Genomic DNA, 17,276 nt, shown 5'->3' with positions numbered 1-17,276 from the left:
CTATCCCCCTGTTGATGAAAGCCAAAATACCATATGCTTTCTTATCCACTTGGGTGGCAACTTTGAGGGATCTATGTACCTGCACACACAGATCCCTCTGTTCCTCCACACTGCCAAGAAACGTGTCTTTAATCCTATATTCAACATTCGAGTTCGACTTTCCAAAATGCGTCACTTCGCATTTATCCAGGCTGAACTCCATCTGCCATTTCTCAGCCCAGCTCTGCATTCTGTCTATGTTGCGCTGCAGCCTGCAATAGCCCTCTATATTATCGACGACACCTCCAACCTTTGTGTCATCTGCAAATTTACTAACCCATCCCTCAACCTCCTCATCCAAGTCATTTGTAAAAACTACAAAGAGCAGAGGCCCAAGTGCAGAGCCCTGCGGGACCCCACTCAACACTGACCTCCAGGCAGAATACTTTCCATCTACAACCCCTCTCTGCCTTCTGTCAGCCAGCCAATTCTGAATCCAGATAGCCAAACTTCCTGACCTTATAGATGAGCCTACCATGGGGAACCCTATCAAATGCATATACACCACATCCACTTCTCGACCGTTGTCAACCTGTCTTGACACCTCCTCAAAGAACTCAATAAGATTTGTGAGGCATGACCTGCCCCTCATAAAGCCAAGCTGACTGCCTTTAATCACACTATGCCTTGCTAAATAGTCATAAATCCTATCCCTCAGAATTCTTTCCAAAACTTTGCTGACCACAGACATAAGACTGACTGACCTGTAATTGCCAGCGATTTCCCTATTACCCTTCTTGAAAAGAGGAACAACATTCGCTTCCTTCCAATCCTCCGGTACGACTCCCGTGGAGAGTGAGGAAGCAAATATCCTCGCCAGCGGCTTAGCAACCTCCTTTCTCGCTTCCCGGAGCAGCCTAGGGTAAATCTGGTCTGGACCTGGGGACTTATCAACCTTAATGTTTTCCAAGATTTCTAGCACATCAACTTCATCAATCTTCACCTGATTAAGACTGTATCCCAGCTCCTCTAAGTTTTCATTTATAACAAGTTCCCTTTCCTTGATGAAAACCGAAGCAAAAAACTCATTTAGGGCTTCTCTATCTGCTCAGACTCCACGCACAAGTTCCCTCCGCTATCCCTGATCGGCCCAACCTTCTCCCTGATCATTCTCTTATTCCTCATGTATGAGTAAAACACCTTTGGGTTCTCCCTAATCCTTCCTGCCAAGCCTTTTTCATGCTCCCTCCTGGCTCTCCTCAGTCCATTTCTGAGCTCCTTTCTAGCAAGCCTGTATTCCTCTAAAGCTGTGCTAGATCCTTGCTTGCTCCATCTTACATAAGCTGCCTTCTTCCTTTTGACGAGAAGCTCCTCTGTTCTCGTCATCCAAGGTGCCTTAATCTTACCCCTTCTTACCTGTCTCAGAGGAACAATTTTGTGCATCACTTGCAACAACTGCTCCTTAAGTAGTCTCTACATGTCTGCTGTGTCCTTTCTGTAGAACAATTGCTCCCAGTCTATACTTCCCAACTCCTGTCTGATAGCATCATAATTTCCTTTTCCCCAATTGAATATCTTCCCTCAGTAATTGCTCCTTTCACTTTCCATGGTTATGCTAAATGTGAGGCAGTTGTGATCACTGTCACCAAAGTGCTCTCCCACCGAGAGATCTGACACCTGTCCTGGCTCGTTGCCGAGCACCAAATCCAAAATGGCCTCTCCCCTTGTTGGCCTGTCTACATACTGAGTAAGGAAACCCTCCTGAACACACCTGACAAAAACGCCTCCATCCAAACCATCCACACTTAGGAGGTTCCAGTTGATATTGGGAAAGTTGAAATCACCCATAACAACAACCCTGCTACTTTTGCATTTCTCCAGAATCTGCCCGCCTATGAGATCTTCAATCTCTCTACTGCTATTAGTGGGTCTGTAGAAAACCCCCAATGAGGTGGCTGTTCCCTTGCTGTTCCTAACTTCCACCCATACTGACTCAGTAGACAAACCATCGTTTCTGTAGCTGATGCACTCTCTGATTAGCAATGCTACACCCCCTCCTCTTTTTCCACCCTCCCTGTTCTTTTTGAACATTCTAAACTCTGGGACATCAAGCAACCATTACTGTCCCTGTGGCACCCACGTCTCCGTTATGGCCACAACATCGTAGTCCCACGTACTGATCCATGCTCTAAGTTCGTCACTCTTATTTCGGACACTCCTTGCATTAAAGCAGACACGCTTTAACCGATCCCTTTGTTTCATCGCGTGAAAAACCTTCATTTTAGCTTCAATATATCCTGTCACTGTCACGTCCGCAACTGACCCCCTCTCAGACCTCTCTGGTTCCCTCCCCCTGCCAAATTAGTTTAAACCCTCCCGAATCACACGAACAAATCTCCCACCCAGGACATTTGTACCCCTCCAGTTCAGGTGCAACCCATCCTTCATGTACAGGTCCCACCTTCCCCAGAAGGTATCCCAATGGTCTAGATATCTGAAGCCCACCCTCCCACACCAGCCTCACAGCCATATGTTAAGCTGCATTCGCTGACTGTTCCTCATCTCACTGTCTAATGGCACCGGTAGCAAACCTGAAATCACTACTCTATTCGTCCTGCTCTTCAGCTTCCAACCTAGCGCTCTGTAGTCACTTTTCAGATCCTCAATCCCTTCCCTGGCTATATCATTGGTGCCATTATGTACCACAATTTCTGGCTGCTCCCCCTCCCCTTTCAGAATCTTGTAAACCCGATCGGCAACATCCCAGACCCTGGCACCAGGGAGGCAACGTACCTTCCGGGAGTCCCGTTCCTGACCACAAAATCTCCTGTCAATCCGTCTGACTATTGAGTCCCCTACCATAGAGTCATAGAGATGTACAGCATGGAAACAGACCCTTCGGTCCAACCCGTCCATGCCGACTAGATATCCCAACCCCATCGAGTCCCACCTGCCAGCACCCAGCCCATATCCCTCCAAACTCTTTCTATTCATATACCCATCCAAATGCCTCTTAAAAGTTGCAATTGTATCAGCTTCCACCACTTCCTCTGGCAGCTCATTCAATACACATACCTCCCTCTGCATGAAAAAGTTGCCCCTTAGGTCTCTTTTATATCTTTCACCTCTCACTCTAAACCTATGCCCTCTAGTTCTGGACTCCCCCACCCCAGGGAAAAGACTTTGTCTATTTATCCTATCCATGCCCCTCATAATTTTGTAAACCCTATAAGGTCACCACTCAGCCTCCGGCGCTCCAGGGAAAACAGCCCCAGCCTGTTCAGCCTCTCCCTTTAGCTCAAATCCTCCAACCCTGGCAACATCCTTGTAAATCTTTTCTGAACACTTTCAAGTTTCACAACATCTTTCCAATAGGAAGGAGACCAGAATTGCATGCAGTATTCCAACGATGGCCTAACTAATGTCCTGTACAGCTGCAACATGACCTGCCAACACCTGTACTCAATACTCTGACCAATAAAGGAAAGCATACCAAACGCCTTCTTCACTATCCTATCTACCTGCGACTCCATTTTCAAGGAGCTATGAACCTGCACTCCAAGGTCTCTTTGTTCAGCAACACTCCCTAGGACCTCACCATTAAGTGTATAAGTCCTGCTAAGATTTGCTTTCCCAAAATGCAGCACCTCGCATTGATCTGAATTAAACTCCATCTGTCAGTTCTCAGCCCATTGGCCCATCTGGTCCAGATCCTGTTATAATCTGAGGTAACCCTCTTCGCTGTCCACTAAACCTCCAATTTTGGTGTCACCTGCAAACTTACTAACTGTACCTCTTATACTCGCATCCAAATCATTTATGTAAATGACAAAAAGTAGAGGACCCAGCACCGATCCTTGTGGCACTCCACTGGTCACAGGCCTCCAGTCTGAAAAACAACCCTCCACCACCACCCTCTGTCTTCTACCTTTGAGCCAGTTCTGTATCCAAATGGCTAGTTCTCCCTGTATTCCATGAGATCTATCCTTGCTAATCAGTCTCCCATGGGGAACCTTGTCGAACCCCTTACTGAATTCCCTATAGATCACATCTACTGCTCTGCCCTCATCAATCTTCTTTGTTACTTCTTCAAAAAACTCAATCAAGTTTGTGAGACATGATTTCCCACCCACAAAGCCATGTTGACTATCCCTAATCAGTCCTTGCCTTTCCAAATACATGTACATCCTGTCACTCAGGATTCCCTCCAACAACTTGCCCACCACCGAGGTCAGGCTCACCGGTCTATAGTTTCCTGGCTTGTCCTTACCACCCTTCTTAAACAGTGGCACCACGTTTGCCAACCTCCAGTCTTCCGGCACCTCAACTGTGACGATCAATGATACAAATATCTCAGCAAGAGCCCAGCAATCACTTCTCTAGCTTCCCACAGAGTTCTCGGGTACACCTGATCAGGTCCTGGGGATTTATCCACCTTTAACCGTTTCAAGACATCCAGCACTTCCTCCTCTGTAATCTGGACATTTTGCAAGATGTCACCATCTATTCCCCTACAGTCTATATCTTCCATATCCTTTTCCACAGTAAATACTGATGCAAAATATTCATTTAGTATCTCCCCCATTTTATGTGGCTCCACACAAAGGCCGCCTTGCTGATCTTTGAGGGGCTCTATTCTCTCCCTAGGTACCCTTTTGTCCTTAATATATTTGTAAAAACCCTTTGGATTCTCCTTAATTCTATTTGCCAAAGTTATCTCATGTCCCCATTTTGCCCTCCTGATTTCCCTCATAAGTATACTCCTACTTCCTTTATACTCTTCTAAGGATTCACTCGATCTATCCTGTCTATACCTGACATATGTTCCTTCTTTTTTTAACCAAACCCTCAATTTCTTTAGTCATCCAGCATTCCCTATACCTACCAGCCTTCCCTTTCACTCTGACAGGAATATACTTTCTCTGGATTCTTGTTATCTCATTTCTGAAGGCTTCCCATTTTCCACCCATCCCTTTACCTGCGAACATCTGCCTCCAATCAGCTTTCGAAAGTTCTTGCCTAATACTGTCAAAATTGGCATTTCTCCAATTTAGAACTTCAACGTTTAGATCTGGTCTATCCTTTTCCATCACTATTTTAAAACGAATAGAATTATGGTCGCTGGCCCCAAAGTGCTCCCCCACTGACATCTCAGTCACCTGCCCTGCCTTATTTCCCAAGAGTAGGTCAAGTTTTGCACCTTCTCTAGTAGGTACATCCACACACTGAATCAGAAAATTGTCTTGTACACACTTAACAAATTCCTCTCCATCTAAACCTTTAACACTATGGCAGTCCCAGTCAATGTTTGGAAAGTTAAAATCCCCTACCATAACCACCCTATTATTCTTACAGATAGCTGAGATCTCCTTACAAGTTTGTTTCTCAATTTCCCTCTGACTATTGGAGGGTCTATAATACAATCCCAATAAAGTGATGATCCCTTTCTTATTTCTTGCGAATGCTTTTCTATCTTCCCCCTTCCTTTCTGAGCCACAGTGCCAGGCTCAGTGCCAGAGACCTGACAACTGTGGCTTACCCCTGGTAGGCCGTTCCCACCGGCAGTATCCAAAACGGTATACTTATTGCTGAGGGGAACGGCCACAGGGGATCCCTGCTCTCACCTTTCTTCCCCCTGACAGTAACCCAGCTGTCCTTACCCTGTGACTGGGGAGTAACCACCTCTCTGTATATCCTCTCAATTTCCCCCTCAGCCTCCTGGATGATCCGTAGTTCATCCAGCTCCAGCTCCAGTTCCCTAACTCAGTTTTTGAGGAGCTGGAGTTGGGTGCACTTCCTGCAGATGTAGTCAGCAGAGACATGTGAAGTGTCTCTCACCTGCCACATTCTGCAGGAGGAACATACAGCTGCCCTAATGTCCATAACTCGTTACTCTGATAGCCTGCACAGAACTAAACAAAGGAAGAGAAGGAAAAACAAAGAAACCTGAAAACGTACATCGTTTCCAGACTCTTAGTAAGGTTAGTGGAGGTCGGTGAGAGGGACACCCTACGGTGTAGGGTCTCGGGTTTAGATCTCACCCACTTAAAAACCTTCCCAGAAGTCCTTCGCTCCTCCCTCGCACCTCTCGGCAAATGTCCCACGTGCCCTTTTTAGCTATCTTATTTACGTGCTCTGCTTATTTCTGGGATTTGTAAATAATTACCCCAAGATCCCTCTGTTCCTCTAAGCTACCCAGTGTCCTGCCATTCATTACATACTCCCCTCTCCTTGTTTCTTCTCCCAAAGTGCATCACATCGGGGTGATGCACTTATCAGGGTTATCAGGGTCTCTGCCACTCATCTGACCATCCCAGGAGGTTGGTCAACGAGGTTGGTCAACCAACCCAACGTAGGAATGGAATTCAGGAAAAGGGACTGTGAGGAACTTGCATCGCTTGACATAAGAAATGGGGAGGTATGGGAGTTGAGACAGGAAATTGCGGGGGCTCTGACACAAATGTTTAATTCCCCCTTGGCCACAGGGGAAGTGCCAGAGGACTGGAGGACAGCTGTTATGGTTGAACTTTTTAAAAGGGATGGTAGGGATGAACCAGGAGTCTCATACCGTGGGAGGGAAACTGCTGGAGGAAATTCTGAAGGAGCGAATTAAAATCCACTTGGAAAAGCAAGGGTTAATTAGGAATAGTCAGCATGGCTTTATCAGAGGAAGGTCATGACTAACAAATTTGTTCGAATTTTTTTGGAAATACGATCAAGTGTGTGCATGAAGGATGTTCAGTTGATGTAGTTTATATGGATTTTAGCAAAGCTTTTGACAAGGTCCATCACAAGGCAACTTGGCAAGATGGTGTAGGGCATCCCTCCCACCCACCTCCTCTAATCTTACTAAACTGGCTTAGTAATGGATAGTGGTAGAAAACTATTCGAGAGACTGGAGGCTGGTGGCTAGTGGTGTAAAAAAGGGCACATTTGCTTTCATTAGTCGTGGCATAGAGTATAAGAGCAAGGAGGTAATGTTGGAGTTATATAGAGTGTTGGTCAGGCCACAATAGGAGTACTGTGTGCAGTTCTGGTCACCTCACTATGGGAAAGATGTGATAGCACTAGAGGGGTCTCTTTCTATGGTATACTGGCCCACTTGCTGTGCTGTAATGGGTCTCTGCAACACTGTCTGTTTATCTGCCATTTACTATGATCCTTCATATCCTGAAATAACATATGGAAACCGGGTTTTGTGCTTGGTTTAACTGTGACCCTGTGTCTTTCCCTAGGTATATGATAATGAGGGAATGCTGGCACGCCATCCCATCACAAAGACCAACATTCAAACAGTTAGTCGAAGATCTCGACAGGGTCCTGACAGTGACATCAACTGAGGTCAGTCTTGGAATCACAAAATAAATCAGCAAAAGGAATTAGTGGTTAATTGAAACTAATTTAAAACAACTAATGGTACTTCAATATTTCAACATTGTTCAAGATGTATTTATTTATTTGATTCACCAATTTCTATGCTGGTCCCTTTAAATATATCAGACTATGATTACAATGTTTGGTGCTGAATGCTGTTGGAGCAACAAACAAATCTTTGCCCAGTTGGTAAATGGATCTGGGATTGGCATATACACAGCAGCACATCTCAGTTCCCTACTCAGCACATCCCTCCTGGCATTCTGATCCACCCAGCTCCCTCTTCTGTCAGCAGAAACAAACGAGAGGCATGAAATGCCCATCAGCCATGATTAAATGGCGGAGTGGACTTGATGGGCCAAATGGCCTTGCTTCCATTCTTATGGCTTACAGTCTTCTGGTCTGTCTAAGCTTTTATTTTCTTTCATCCTATGATCTGTATGTCCACGTTTACTATGATCTGTCTGTATTGCTCACAAACAAAGATTGTCACTGTGCTTCGGTACACATGACAATAAATAAATCAAACCAGCTGAGTCCAGTTACCCCAAGAAAGAACGGGCATCATGTCCAACTCCATTCTGGTCATCACACCCCAGCTGTACACCAGATAGACTCATTGAAACGTCAGTGCAGTGACTGTGCAGGAAACATGATAAAATCATTCGACAGATGAGTTCTCCTTAAAGCTACGTTGAACTTCAGATGACTAATGTTCCCTTTTAACTGGTGAACATCACTAGGCTCGTGACCTGCATTATTTTGGAAATCTTTATGTAAATAACAATATCCATAACTTAACGGTATCGCTCAAAGTTTTGCTCCAGCAAAATATGTGGCAGATACGTCAACCTGTAAAAAGACAATGATAGTTTGACATCTGACAGGGAACATTGATTGTCACAGTCCTAATCGGTTAAGCCCTCTCTTAATTCATAGCTAAAGTGTTCATACTCTTTTCCTCTTTTGAGCCACTGCGGGACTTGCCACAGAGTTCCAGTATTTTGTAGGTTTGTTTAAAATGTCAGCTCACAGCCTCACCTTCAATACACTAAGCACATTGTTTGATGTAATTTGCAGTAAAAGAATGCTTTAAATACTCACAAGGGCCACGCGACCTGGCTAACTTGATTTAGTACGCTGTTTAAACTCTTGTCAGGTAATAATTGAAAGTGATCGGCAGCACCAAACCTCCAGTGTGTGATTGTAAAAAGTTATCGCCAGGATTTATATAGCATCCCTCCTTCCCAATAACCTGTCCCAACCAGACAGTTAACCTTTGACCTGGGAAGCAGAGATGGGTTGCTGCTCTGAGTGCAGCTCTAAGTTGGTCAGGGTTTCAGTCTGATTCTGGTGCCTGGCAAGGACAGACTAGTGATCACATTCACTGTAAACAGCACTGAATGAATAGCAATGTGATAAATGATCAGATTTTGCATTGGTGATGTTGCTCGATAGATAAATATTTGAGCAGAAGCAAATTCAAAATAGTGCCTTGGAATCTTTGACATCATTTCCAAAAGGCACGCAGAGCCTCGATTTGATGTCTTCTCAAAAGGACAGCTCCTCCAATAGTACAGCAGTCCCTCCCAACTGCACTGTGCTGTCACTGCTTTTGCTTCTGGGTTTACAGTATTCTGACCCACTGAACCACTGCCAGCACCTCAACATAGGTGGGGAGACCAATGAGCAGTGTTCATTGTGATGTTTGATCTTTTCCTTTGTATTTCAGGAGTACCTTGACCTGTCAGCACCTTTCGAGCAGTATTCGCCAGCATGCCAGGATACTCACAGTACATGTTCCTCTGGAGATGACTCTGTTTTTGCCCATGATGCTTTGCCTGACGAACCTTGTCTTCCCAAGCACCAGCAGTGCAATGGTGTCATCAAGACATGAGACTGATTTGGGACAAAAAGAAACAGGACTATAGGATGCTGAATCACGGACAATTCATACTGAAGGAAATACACTGAACCATCTGGGACTCCTGTCCCCACTTCCCATCATTTTTGAGCCTTACATCTTCAAATGCTGGATACATCTAAAACACAAAGTACTGCTCAGCATGAAGAAACCATTTTACTTTTGGAAAACAGAAATGAAATATTTTGCAAAATAAAAACCCAGAGTTGATAAATCTTGACCTCTGGCATTATGACTGCTAATGGAACCATTCTGTGCCTAAGTTGAAAAGTGCGTGCTAAAGAAAGGAAAGTGAAACAAAAGACAATTATTTTTCTTTACAAAAGAGCATTTAAATACTTTTTATTTGAGTGAAGCTGCAGATTCCAGAAGAGTTGTAAATATATAAATATGAATATTGTATGATAATGTTTTTAAAAAGACAGTTGTATACATATGATTTGCTTGTTTAGAAAAATCACAAATTTCAACATGACTACAACTATGAGGAAGCAAATCCTAAAATCATTGCAGTCTAGGATACTCAGTATTAATCTGGAAATTATTAATGAAACACGTGTGTAGTGAGCAAGGGGTAAAATAGTTCAAAAACCTGATTAGCACATTGTATATTTGTAAAGTTGTTTATAGACTTTAACATATCATTTTGGTTAAGAGATTTAAGAGTATATAGCTTATTTACTAATTACTGTACACATCTATAGTTATCTAGGTTCTTAATTTTTGTTTTTACGTGTTTATAATTCTTAATTTATTACCCGTTTAAAATTGGTTAGACACAGAAGTAGATTATGGTTCATGAGGAAAAACCAATAGAATCAAATTTTCAGATGTCATGTAAAATGAGCATTATCAGTTTTTATTTTAGATTGCAATGATTTTTTTTTCTGTTAGTTAGAAATTTGATCCTAGAAATGTACTGACTTTTCATAACAAATGAAGGTTTGTCCTTTGTGGCTGATTTTTGATTAAGACAGAACAGAGCTGAAGTGTTGGCTGTGAAAGACAGCCATGTGGTGTGGATTTGGTGCTTTCCTGGCAGCTGCCCTGACACTGTTGGCCCTGTGAAAGAAAGCTGGCATTGCCACCCAGGACAGTCACAAATGTGTGTGAGGTGCTCACCCTCAATGTCCATTTGAGCTGAAGCACGGCGATAGATTTTGGTCTGTTAGAGCTAGAACTGTGTCTGGAGAGAACATTTTCAAGACTTATCGCAAGTAGGGTCAGGACCTAGTGTCTGTTGTGGCTGGGGCAATATGAAATCACAAACCAAGCACAGCACGCAAAAGGAGTGCATTGCGCGACATTAAAACCGAATGATGTATATGTGATTTACATTTCTTTTCCCCACATCCCCCCAACCTGTCTTGGCCCCCATCGGGTAATGGTGCCAAAATATGATAAGTGACAGCACTGAATGTGCAAGTGTATGGAAGCGTTGTGCTGGCACTTTGCATTATTGTAACGAGAGGGTGCAATGATCGTGAATGTTCATAGCATGAGAAAACGAATTTCCAGTCAATCAATCTCTGATGTCAGTAGTATTTCGGTGACTTGTGAGTCACTCCCTTCTCTTTATGCAGATCGTGCCACAAGCACAACTTACGTGGTGCAATTTAAATACAACGTGCAATTTTGCAGAGAATTCATTTGAGGTAAACCTTTTTTTAAATAAAAAAGAAAAATTACTAGAACAGATGGCTAAAGAGGTAACTAACTGGCAGTCACCTGAATAATAGGCTGAGAAAACATCTAACCCAGAATAAAGTTCTCTTTGATTCGAAGTAAGATTCTGCAGATGGAAAAATATTGAAGATTTTGGTGGGAATTCTATTAAAATTAATTAAAATTCAATTCACCTCCTTTAACTTTTATTAGGACCGTGAAGCTCTTACTCTGTAGAACAACTAATTTACTAGATTGATCTTATCTGTTAACTCTTTGATACAAAGGTAGGAGTTCTATAGCTGTGTAATTTTTGTAAAATGAAAAGACACTTTGTTATTTTCTTACCAATCGCTGTTGTTGTACATTCCAGGTACCTAATGGATAAAAAAAACTTTTCCAATATTTGAAATTTGTGCATGATTTACAAAAAAGAACTTAGATATATATCTAATTTATTGAGTTTTTTTTTTACAAAATATATGTATTGTAGCTTTGACTGAACTTAACATTTGATATCCAGTTCCCATTATGTAGATGTAATAGTATCAAGCATTACTGGCAATAGATGAGATCCCTGATTTGTTTTGTGGTTAATTTGAACCACTGCCTATAATTCATACATTCACACTCTTAGTAGACAGAGGTAAGCTCAAATAAAACTGTAAAATCTATGTTCAAACCTATTTGCCTGCCTGAAGCCTGTAAAAGGTCACAAGTGGTCATGTTGGAGTTTAAAAGAAACTAGCACTGAACAATATCTGTCTGCCTTTATGAAACTTTGTTATTAACATGGAACTGTTCCATTCCACAAAAATAAAAGGATATTGTTTTAAAATGCAAGAGTTTCCATTCCTCATTCTTCATGGCCTTATAATTGGTGTGATTTATAATGGGTTGGAGTTTCCTGCCAAGGTAATATTGCTGACGAGTGTTATAAATTAAGCCATTGTAACTTCCAATTCTCCAGTGACAAAATGTATGCTGGAATTTACTGTGAAAAGGGTAGAACACACCACGATGAGGATAGCAGTGAAACAGAATCAGAACAGAGGAAAGAGGAAAACTCAGTTTCTCTCTTTGTCTACACAAAAGCCCAGAATACAGATAATTTAGAAGAGAGCATTGTTTATTGGAAAATATTTCTCCACTGGCTAGCTGTTTGCAACCACCAGTGCTAAAATAGATGACCTTACAGGTAGAAACAAGTTAAAGTCAATTCAATTGGACTAATGGACTGAGTCTTGTGAACGTGGGCTTGGAGTCGAGCACATGTAGCAGCTGGGAAAGCCTGAATGTGTAGAGCTCCCCACTGTTATCCCTTCATCAGGTGTGGCCACCCACTCAAGGCAGGCTATCAATCCAAGTCTTTCACTGATCTGTCACACTGTCCTGAGTTGGAAAACAAGCACAGAGATGGACAGTTAGGAGGCTGTCTTGTTTAAAGTTGCTCCACTGGAAATATTGGATTCGAAGCCTCAACGCCCAATGGGGCATTCTGATCCAAAGTATCTTGACTGTTTTCATAGTCCCTTCTTAACTTTGACCTGATTGCCCATACAGAAAATTCCAAGCCCAGAAATTCATTTTGGGAACATTACTCAGCCTTCAAAGTTGCATAAAACTAAATGCTAATGATACAGAAAGAAAAGTTACGCTCAGTCTTTTTTATTCAGTCACAAAATGTGAACTTTGCTGAAAGGGCCAGCATTTATTGCCTGACCTAGTTGCCCTTGAGAAGTGGTGGTGAGCTGCCTTCCTGAACTGCTGCTGTCTATTTACTGTAGATAGATGCCCAATGCTATTAGGATGGAAGGTCGAGGATTGTGACCCAGAAACAGTGAAGGAACAGCAATATATTTCCAGGTCAGGATGGTGAGTGGCTCAGAGGGGAACTAGCAGGTGATGGTGTTCCCATGTATCTGTTGCCTTCGTCTTTCTAGATGGTAATGGTTGTGCGTTTGGAATGTACTGTTTCAGAAGCCTTTGGTGAGTTGTTACAGTGTAGTTATTACACTGTAAACACTGTTGCTACTGTGCATCAGCAGTAGAGCAGATGAATGTTGGTTGATGGAGTGCCGGTCAAGTGGACTGCTTTGTCCTGGATGGTGTCAAAGTTCTTGAGTGTTATTGGAGCTGCACTCATCCAGGCAAGTGGAGAATATTCCATCACATTCTTGTAGGTGGTGGACAGGCTTTGGGGAGCCACAAAGTAGGTCATGTTGCAGTCTCTGCCCTTCTGTTGTAGCTCAGTATTTATATGACAGCTGAGGTCAATTTCTGGACAATGGTAACCAACAAAATATTGATTGTTGAGGCTTTAGTAATGGTAATGCCACTGAATGTCAGGGGCGATGGTTAGATTCTCTCTTGTTGGGTTGGTCATTGCCTGGCAGTTGTGTGGAGCTAATGGTACTTGCCAATTGCCAGTGCAAACCTGGATATTGTCAAGTGGTTGCATTTTGATATAACTTGAGTATCTGAGGAGTCGCGAATGGTGCTGAACATTGTGCAGCCACTTGTGAACATCCACTTTATAATGGAGGGAAGGCCTTTGCTAAAGCAGCTGATGATGGTTGGGCCTAGGACACTACTCTGAGGTACTCTAGGGCTTTTGTGGTGTACTGGTGGTGTCCTGCTGCGCAGCCATGAAGCCTAGCTTCACGTCCCACTCATTCCAAACGTGTCATAACATCTCAGAACATGTCGATTGAAAAAAATGTTAATTCTCCTGCTCCTCCACTGTTGCCTGACCTGCTGTGCTTTTTCCAGCACCACACTCTTGATTCAAAAATATCCAGCCTAAGCAACTCCTGCAACAATGTTCTGTGGCTGAGCTAATTGCACTTCATTGATTGGGAGCTAATTCAGTTGTTAAAGGTGTATTAAGACCTACGCTCAGAAGCTGACTCGAATTTTCCATCAGCTTCTAAGTGTTCAGCGAAGGCCCTCTTGTAGCACAGTGGTAGCGTCCCTACCCTTGGACTGAGAGGCCTGGTGTCAAGGCCTACCTGCTCTAAAAGTGTGTAATAAAATTGATGAAAAGTGATCAATCCAGTTATTTAGAAAAATGTGTTAAATGGAAAGGAAGTTTTTTTAAAAAACTCTACTTGCGCAAAGGTGTTGAAGAATAGTGTGGCTGACAGCCGGCATCAGGCTGGAGACAGGACAAGCTGGAAGGAATGCTACAGAGCGGGAGGAATGTTACACACAGTGAGGAATGTTACAGGCAGTGGGAGGAATGTTACAGGCAGTGGGAGGAATGTTACAGGCAATGGGAGGAATGTTACAGTCAGTGGGAGGAATGTTACACACAGTGGGAGCAATGTTACACACAGTGGGAGCAATGTTACAGGCAAAGGGAGGAATGTTACACACAGTGGGAGGAATGTTACATACAGCAGGGGGAATGTTACAGGCAGTGGGAGGAATGTTACGGTCAGTGGGAGGAATGTTACAGGCAGTGGGAGGAATGTTATACACAGTGGGAGCAATGTTACAGGCAGTGGGAGGAATGTTACACACAGCAGGGGGAATAGAACATAGAACATAGAACAATACAGCGCAGAACAGGCCCTTCGGCCCACGATGTTGTGCCAAACATTTGTCCTAGCTTAAGCACCCATCCATGTACCTATCCAATTGCCGCTTAAAGGTCACCAAAGATTCTGACTCTACCACTCCCACAGGCAGCGCATTCCATGCCCCCACCACTCTCTGGGTAAAGAACCCACCCCTGACATCTCCCCTATACCTTCCACCCTTCACCTTAAATTTATGTCCCCTTGTAACACTCTGTTGCACCCGGGGAAAAAGTTTCTGACTGTCTACTCTATCTATTCCTCTGATCATCTTATAAACCTCTATCAAGTCACCCCTCATCCTTCGCCGTTCCAATGAGAAAAGGCCTAGCACTCTCAACCTATCCTCGTACGACCTATTCTCCATTCCAGGCAACATCCTGGTAAATCTTCTCTGCATCCTCTCCAAAGCTTCCACATCTTTCCTAAAGTGAGGCGACCAGAACTGCACACAGTACTCCAAATGTGGCCTAACCAAAGTCCTGTACTGTTGCAACATCACTTCACGACTTGAATTCAATCCCTCTGCTAATGAACGCTAATACACCATAGGCCTTCTTACAAGCTCTATCCACCTGAGTGGTAACTTTCAAAGACCTATGAACATAGACCCCAAGATCCCTGTGTTCCTCCACCTCACTAAGAACCCTACCGTTAACCCTGTATTCTGCATTCTTATTTGTCTTTCCAAAATGGACAACCTCACACTTGGCAGGGTTGAACTCCATCTGTCACTCCTCAGCCCAGCTCTGCATCATATCCAAGTCCCTTTGCAGACGACAAGAGCCCTCCTCACTATCCACAACTCCACCAATCTTCGTATCATCTGCAAATCTACTGACCCACCCTTCGACTCCCTCATCCAAGTCATTAATAAAAATTACGAACAGCAGAGGACCCAGAACTGATCCCTGCGGAACTCCACTTGTAACTGGGCTCCAGGCTGAATATTTACCATCTACCACCACTCTCTGACTTCGACCGGTTAGCCAATTTTCTATCCAATTGGCCAAATTTCCCTCTATCCCATGCCTCCTGACTTTCCGCATAAGCCTACCATGGGGAACCTTATCAAATGCCTTACTAAAATCCATGTATACTACATCTACTGCTCTACCCTCATCCACATGCTTGGTCACCTCCTCAAAGAATTCAATAAGACTTGTAAGGCAAGACCTACCCTTCACAAATCCGTGCTGGCTGTCCCTAATCAAGCAGTGCCTTTCCAGATACTCATAAATCCTATCCCTCAGTACCCTTTCCATTACGTTGCCTACCACCGAAGTAAGACTAACTGGCCACACTAGGAATGTTACAGGCAGTGAGAGGAATGATACAGGCAGAGGGAGGAATGTTACAGGCAGTGGGAGGAATGTTACACACAGTGGGAGCAATGTTACAGGCAGTGGGAGGAATGTTACACACAGCAGGGGGAATGTTACACACAATGGGAGGAATGTTACAGGCAGTGGGAGGAATGTTACACACAGTGGGAGCAATGTTACAGGCAGTGGGAGGAATGTTACACACAGCAGGGGGAATGTTACAGGCAGTAAGAGGAATGTTACAGGCAGAGGGAGGAATGTTACAGGCAGTGGGAGGAATGTTACAGTGGGTGGAATGTTACAGGCAGAGGGAGGAATGTTACAGACAGTGGGAGGAATGTTACACACAGTGGGAGGAATGTTACAGGCAAAGGGAGGAATGTTACACACAGTGGGAGGAATGTTACACACAATGGGAGGAATGCTACAGGCAGTGGGAGGAATGTTACGGTCAGTGGGAGGAATGTTACAGGCAGTGAGAGGAATGATACAGGCAGAGGGAGGAATGTTACAGGCAGTGGGAGGAATGTTACACACAGTGGGAGCAATGTTACAGGCAGTGGGAGGAATGTTACACACAGCAGGGGGAATGTTACACACAATGGGAGGAATGTTACAGGCAGTGGGAGGAATGTTACACACAGTGGGAGCAATGTTACAGGCAGTGGGAGGAATGTTACACACAGCAGGGGGAATGTTACAGGCAGTAAGAGGAATGTTACAGGCAGAGGGAGGAATGTTACAGTGGGTGGAATGTTACAGGCAGAGGGAGGAATGTTACAGACAGTGGGAGGAATGTTACACACAGTGGGAGGAATGTTACAGGCAAAGGGAGGAATGTTACACACAGTGGGAGGAATGTTACACACAATGGGAGGAATGCTACAGGCAGTGGGAGGAATGTTACGGTCAGTGGGAGGAATGTTACAGGCAGTGGGAGGAATGTTACAGGCAGTGGGAGGAATGTTACAGGCAGAGAGAGGAATGTTACAGGCAGTGGGAGGAATGTTACACACAGCGCGGGGGAATGTTACAGGCAGTAAGAGGAATGTTACAGGCAGAGGGAGGAATGTTACAGGCAGTGGGAGGAATGTTACACACAGTGGGAGCAATGTTACAGGCAGTGGGAGGAATGTTACAGGCAGAGAGAGGAATGTTACAGGCAGTGGGAGGAATGTTACACACAGCGCGGGGGAATGTTACAGGCAGTAAGAGGAATGTTACACACAACGCGGGGGAATGTTACAGGCAGTAAGAGGAATGTTACAGGCAGAGGGAGGAATGTTACAGGCAGTGGGAGGAATGTTACACACAGTGGGAGCAATGTTACAGGCAGTGGGAGGAATGTTACACACAGCAGGGGGAATGTTACACACAATGGGAGGAATGCTACAGGCAGTGGGAGGAATGTTACAGGCAGTGGGAGGA

The 17,276-nt window shown here is 44.1% G+C and overlaps 1 protein-coding gene across 8 annotated transcripts in view; it reads left to right on the top strand.

The window, feature by feature from the left end:
• Positions 1 to 11,785, top strand: part of fgfr3 (fibroblast growth factor receptor 3) — a 176,508-nt gene extending 164,723 nt beyond the window's left edge. For all 8 annotated transcript variants that reach the window (XM_087990990.1, XM_087991016.1, XM_087991007.1 and 5 more), the window contains 2 exons: positions 7,215 to 7,320; positions 9,086 to 11,785. In XM_087990990.1, coding sequence (XP_087847116.1) covers positions 7,215 to 7,320; positions 9,086 to 9,250 — 271 coding nt within the window. In that variant the 3' untranslated portion in view covers positions 9,251 to 11,785. The remainder of the gene's footprint in view (positions 1 to 7,214; positions 7,321 to 9,085) is intronic.
• The last annotated feature ends 5,491 nt before the right edge of the window (positions 11,786 to 17,276 follow it).

This window comes from Chiloscyllium plagiosum, unplaced genomic scaffold (genome assembly GCF_037043375.1).
Source record: "Chiloscyllium plagiosum isolate Xiang-an unplaced genomic scaffold, Cpla_swu_hap1 HiC_scaffold_1, whole genome shotgun sequence".
Classification (NCBI taxonomy): Eukaryota; Metazoa; Chordata; class Chondrichthyes; order Orectolobiformes; family Hemiscylliidae; genus Chiloscyllium; species Chiloscyllium plagiosum.
This window is presented reverse-complemented; position numbering and strand designations above follow the sequence as displayed.